Source organism: Pieris brassicae, chromosome 9 (genome assembly GCF_905147105.1).
Source record: "Pieris brassicae chromosome 9, ilPieBrab1.1, whole genome shotgun sequence".
Lineage (NCBI taxonomy): Eukaryota > Metazoa > Arthropoda > Insecta > Lepidoptera > Pieridae > Pieris > Pieris brassicae.
Window position 1 is genome coordinate 4335983 of NC_059673.1, and position 6566 is coordinate 4342548.

At 33.7% G+C, this 6566-nt stretch overlaps 1 protein-coding gene across 1 annotated transcript; it reads right to left on the bottom strand.

Moving 5' to 3' along the window:
• Positions 1-2297: 2297 nt before the first annotated feature.
• LOC123714179 lies at positions 2298-4159 on the bottom strand. The gene has a single exon (XM_045668355.1). The coding sequence runs from the start codon at positions 4072-4074 to the stop codon at positions 2452-2454; it is 1623 nt and encodes a 540-aa protein (XP_045524311.1). The 5' UTR covers positions 4075-4159; the 3' UTR covers positions 2298-2451.
• Between the last annotated feature and the right edge of the window lie 2407 nt (positions 4160-6566).

Below are 6566 nucleotides of genomic sequence, written 5' to 3' on the forward strand. Positions count from 1 at the left end.
GTAACAGCGAAGCCTTGTCCGCATCCAGCAACGCGATCAGCCGTTAACCTCACCATCCTCTACGGCCACGATTGATGTGGAATGGACTTTGGCACGGCAAGGGCCTTTTACATCGGCCAATTCACCCTGTTTTATAAAGCTGGTAGTGAATGTATCCGACATTGCAGGGATCCCTCAGCATTTCTTCTTTTGGACGCATGAACCACTGTTCCCCGGTGTTGCACGGTGCAACGATGACGCTGTGGTCTTCGACGGGACCTCGGATAGGCGCGCCCATCCGCGGATCATCCTCCCTGGCCCTCTCCCCCTAGGACTAAAGAATTCCTGTATTAACAGGTCACCAGCCTTCCATCGCGGACAGAAAATATAGAAAACGTGAATACATGGTATGACTAGTACGAAAACCAAAGTAATAAACAAAATAAAACTAATGCATGAGTGTTTGTGGGTGGAATATATGCAGGGGAGAGTGAAAAAAAAGTTAAATTAAAAAGAAAACGTTAATACCGCAAATTTAAAAACTAACATCGGCCGCCGAGGAATGGAATTCCAAAGACTTGAATATTCCATAAAGTACATATTTAAGATATTAGCTTTTATCATAGTTAAAGAAATCTAACATAGAAAAGATTATTCTACGAACTGACCCCGATTTAAAGATTACAAGAGATTAGGCCACTGGATTACAGAATTGTAACTGTTGAGTTAATAACTTTTATCTTTCCCGCCACATATCCCGTAAGTTTCCAGAGATAAACGATTAACAGACTACATTCAATCATAGATCGTATTTAGACTAAAATATATAATATTTATTTCTATTACAAATTGGCTATACATACACTTGTAACAGTTACATTGTTATAATTAATTCTTCGGGTTCGATTACCGGGGTAACAATGTTGAATTAAATTACTGTTACTTAAAGACAAATGATTAGAGGCTCCTGTGTACTGTGGTCTGTGAGTGTAATGTGTATTTAGAGATATTACTCTGGGATATGACATATAAAATGAATAAAATTCTTGAAATCCACGAGCATTGTTTGTTGAAAGACAAAACATTTTATATTGTATTTATAGAAGGCTAAAATAAAAAAGTGTGACCTCAAAGAAAACGGAAAATGTTACAAAAAGTATTTTTTTACTAAGGGAAGAGGAAGTTAATTTTTTATTTAATACGCTCCATTGATCAAATTACAATTCGATGAACAAACTTAAAGAATGTCGATTATTTTAAAAGTAATTAAATAATTTCGCCGGATAATATACAATTAATAGATATAAAAGTTCTCTCTTTGTAATAATTTGTTGGGTATTAATAAGTTACATAACGGTATTATAACACGGAAGCGTTACAAGCGGACCTTAAAAAATACAACTACAAACTAAAAAGTAGAGTATAGGATAACGTTGACAATTGACATTGTCTAAATAAGACTCCAGCCACTTAAATACGATATCCACTTACACTCAATCAAACTTATCTTTAAATTTTTACTTCAAATTTATAGATATACAATAATTTTCTGTTTCAATGAAACAGCGAATGAACGTGCAGTTCTCCTCATTTGTGTATACCTCTTAAATTTGGTTAATTTAGTATTGTCTTTTGTTAACATAGCGTTTAAACATTGAACGAAAACACTTTTTAACCGGATTAAAGCTATGTATCATTATAAATTTATAATTATTTTACATAATTTTAAATTTAATTTTTTTGTTATTCACCGTGACCAATTTCAGAAAGAAAAAAATTAAAATGATATAAATTTCAATATATCTATATATGTCCTGCATAGATAGCCGTCTACGCAGAAAATATATACACTCATAATTTGCAATGTTTTAAACGGATCAGTCCGACATTAAGATCATCGCCAACTTCCTAAAAATGACTTTTTTCTTATTTGTATAATAGACAAAATCAAAGATTTGTACCCGACCTCACGAATGCAGTCAAATATACCACTAAACGAAGATAGGCAATAAAGAGGTAAGCTCCTTTCAAAAATTTTGTAGCAAAATATGAAAACTTTAACTTTGCTCACATCTCTTCTGGAACTTCCTTAGCACAATTACATTTCCTTAATTACGACATTATAAACTTGACCTATATATTACATAAACAACCTTCAAACTTGAGGTCAGGTGGCACATTGCATATAAGGGACCTATCGTTCTAAGATCGGTATACGTTCCGAGAATTATTTATTTGACGCGTGATCTACATTGCATCATAAACATGTCAATGAAATCTACATGTACGAGTACAAACTTTAAATAACAGAAAAAGTATTTGTGTAACAGAAAATAATTTAATTTAAATACAACGCTGGAGTGGAACTGTCTGTGTAAGACCATGTAATTAGTCAGTGTGTTAATATTTCAAGACTCTAAATAATTACTATATTAAGTGCAAGGTATTTTTCTAACAAATGCAGGCACAGATTTATTTACGCATAAACGATTGCAATATACGAAATCCAACATAGAACAAAGTACTATATATACTTAGACGGACACCTTTCATTATATTAATTCCCGCAATCCATTTTGATACTGTACTGTCAGTATATAATGTTGGCCACTCTCCGGCACTGAGTTCTTCATATGTTTGCGCTTGCGGTCGTAAACAACTCAACAAATGCAAGTATGCAGTATGCCCAGCTTCCAAAGCAGCTGCCACATCACCTTCACCGAAAACATCTAATGCTCCCCACTCCAAAAGTCTGCATCCAATCGTTGTAAGTTTTCTGAGCCCTACGTAGTCTCCACATTTTGGAACAAACACGTCTTGAATATCAGTTTCCTTATAGCTCACCATATCACCCGCTTCCTCTCCAAACAATCGAATTAGCTGGTCTACTACAACCTCTTTGTTATTTATTATATTATCCTTCACCTTCAAGTAGCCAACAAGCGCGGAAAATTTTTCTTGGCTACCAGTTGTCGACATTCTTGGGCGTTCTGTTGCCCATATTATTGGCCCTCTAAGACTGAGAATATCACCACTATAACCGTAGCGCCTCCAAAAGTTATCTTCATACTGAATAACAAATTTTCTCGCCTTTCCGGGACACATCATCGATGCTATTTCATAATCCTTTCTTGACAACAAGTCCGAGCCCATTTGTATGTTTTTCAGCTGATCCGGTCTCAAGGCCATTGCAAGTAAACTGCAGATGTAGCTCGTCTCTCCTTTTATTCCGTTTAAAATAACCTGCTCCTGGGAATAGGAACGGATTTCTTTTATTGTTTCAGCAGGATAAGTGATGTTGGCTACACTCTGTTGTAGTTTGCTTGTTAGGCGTTTACGACAGAATCCTAAAAGCTTCTCTCGCAATTTTGTGTTGTCTCCGTCTAAATGATTTCTTGCACTGGCACTTCTGTAACATTGATGTAAGTAGAATAATAGAGATACTGAATCAGCAGGAGCACCGCAGACAAGTCTCACTGTTAGTCGCATAATATCTCTGGATGAACTAAAAAGTAATGAGTTACAGAGATGTTCTTCCATCGCAGTTCGATCATAGTACTGTAACTGACGCCTCTCAGACTCATCATCTATTTTATGCGACTGAAAGAGACCTTTCATGTGTTGATCTAGTAATTCCTGATATTGATTCAATTCAAACCTTTCGAAGAAATTCAAATAGTCGAAATCGTAAAAGTTATCTCTACATTCAACTACACTGCCATTTGTGCATTCGAAAAGCTTGCTAAGATCGCTTTTGAAGAAATCCGGAGCAATAATTGCGTCTGGTAGGGGAATGTTAAATTCTTTAGAGTATAAAGCTAAGTAGTATCTAGCAACATTGTCTAGTTTTTCTTTGGCTGTTCCTTCACAAATGTCATCTTTTATTTCTTCTTCTCTATCTTCTTGGAAAGCAACGTTGCATTTGGAGTCATTTTTTCTGGTCGTAGCAAGGTCTAGAACAACTATTTCCATTGAATCCCCAAACTTCTTTTTTAATTTGTGAGCAGTAACGATACCTGGGAGGCTGCATCCCAAAATTATAACATCAGCTATTACATGTTTACTTTGCTCAAAGTCAGAAAACGATTGCACCATTACACAGAAAATGATTTTTTTAAAGCCAAAATGTTTATATTTACAGTATTATAAATTTACAAAAAAATGTTATGTTGACATTCTATGACATTTATATTTTTTTTACTTTTACCATTTCATTTATAGTCTATTAAAACTTGTCATTTATTACAGACAACCTTTAATATCGTTGTTGTATGAAACTACTGATTTGGTCTAGGTCACCTATCAGTGTGGCTCGGAGCACGCGTTTATGAATCAGTTACCTACCGAAAGACTACCTGAAACCACAGATCTCTGGTTGAGACGTGCTTGTTACGCTTCATTAACCCTAGATAAAGGAGGAGAGATTAAAAGCACTACGTTATCTTTAACTAATTATAAAATAAAATATTACCGACAAATTAAGAATGCTCGAATGCTCGCCTACGTCTATAATATTATGTGACGTAACTTTATCATATGACGGCGCACTCGTCATTACCGCGCCCCTGACTTACTGACGTCGAGGTCATTGCCACAATATCGTTGCCTATTATGGGACTGATTAAATTAATCGCTCCTGATTAAGGTACGAATGATTATAGCGTAATTTCGTCTTCATATATTATTTAATTATAAGATGAGATATTGTTTGAAATTTCATGTTTGCATACCATCTAATGTTGTTGTATATATTTTGTTAGCAATAAACCTGACTATTGTTCCACACAATAATTTTAATACGGCATAAAATATTTACAAGTACAATTGTGTACACGTTTCGAGTGGTTCTCAGACAGCAATAGTCGTTCATGACAAAAATAACTAGGGGTATTTTGTAATACATGATCTATGTAAGATGTGAATCTATAATCAATCATTGCTAATTTTTGAACTAATACTTTCTAAATGTCACAAAGTGATGTTATAGAATAAATTTTCGCTAATTGAATATCGTAAAGACTGCATAAATGTAGTTAAATGCTAATACAGAACGAAGATGGACAGCGTTTGTTTAGCTATAAGTAACTGTGTAAATTAAAACCAAATAGTCATTCATTATAGTAAACAAACTATTAATTATCATACAAATTACTGAGGTTGTGCCGTAAAGTAATAATATTATTACCGATTGGGAATATGAATAAACCAGTAGAGAAATTCGTATACGGTGGGTCGTATTAATCGAATTCAAAGTATGAAATCATATGCACCATAAGTCTACGAACAATATGAGCAGTATTTTCCATTAAAAACTCAACATTATGTCGGGTTCGCAAGCGATAAGTTATACAGTACCAGGTATTTCCAGCTTACTTCGCCTCTGCAATGATGCTGAAGTGTTAGAGATGGAAATATAACCTATATACCCACTTAATTATTGCAATAAATGCGTATATATGTTTTTTATTTACTTGCTTTGTCTATCTACATCTACGCACGACGTTATCAAGAGTTGTGTATTTATGACGCCATTACGATGTTTAACAATCCCTTTCTATTTAAATCTTAATTATAATGTGGAAGATAGACTTATTATTCAATAGTGATTGTTTTGTGACACGTGTTGCCAATAAATAAACGTGAAATTGTATTGTTTTAGTATTTGAGACGCATACTTCTACATAATAATGTAAAACATAATTCTACATTATTTTTACTTTAAAACATTAAAGTTTTCGATTTAATATTCAAATCATTCAAATCAAAGTTATTTAAAAAAACTCATGTATCAGTCTCATTGCATTGTTTTAACGTCTGCATTTATCACAGTGTAAATACGATTTGAAAAGGTACCTGGTACATATATATCTGAAGACTATTAAATCTCTTTAATACGTGGCGGTTTTACTTTCATAACCTCAAAAGTCTAAATTTGATGCCTCAAATTAATGTTTATAACAGAACACACAATTATTAATAAATGTGCGAAAAATGGACCATGACATTTATCAAGTTATGTATATCGACATAAAATATTAATTGCAAATGATACACGGCTTATTAAAATCTCAGCGGGAATAGAACCCGGCGCTATGTTGTACGTGCGTCCGCGCACGTAGGCCACAAACTGCAGTAGTTCCACTATCGCACGACACGATTAGAAAGTTAATTTACTGACGCTAGATAAGAAATCATCCTAATGGCCCAGAGATATGGTAAATAAATGTATCTTAATTATATATTAGTTCTGAATTTAATCAAATAAATAACATAAAATGATACAGAAAATATATTAACAAATAAGATCATACAATAGTACTTACAATAAAAGAAAATTTTCATAACTAACTTAATAATTTTCATTAACTCCTAAGCCCTTCACCATATGTCTCACATACTGCCTTCTGCTCAGCACGCAACAGCTAATGTTCATATTAAATCGTTAACGGTTAACGTGTTAAACGCATCCTTTCAAGGTTTAAATAATGAATGCCGCATGATAAAAAGTAAACACTAGAAATTACACTAAATTTTTAAAGATCTTGTAACTATTTTGAACAGTAGGTACAGTTATAAATTATGAATAA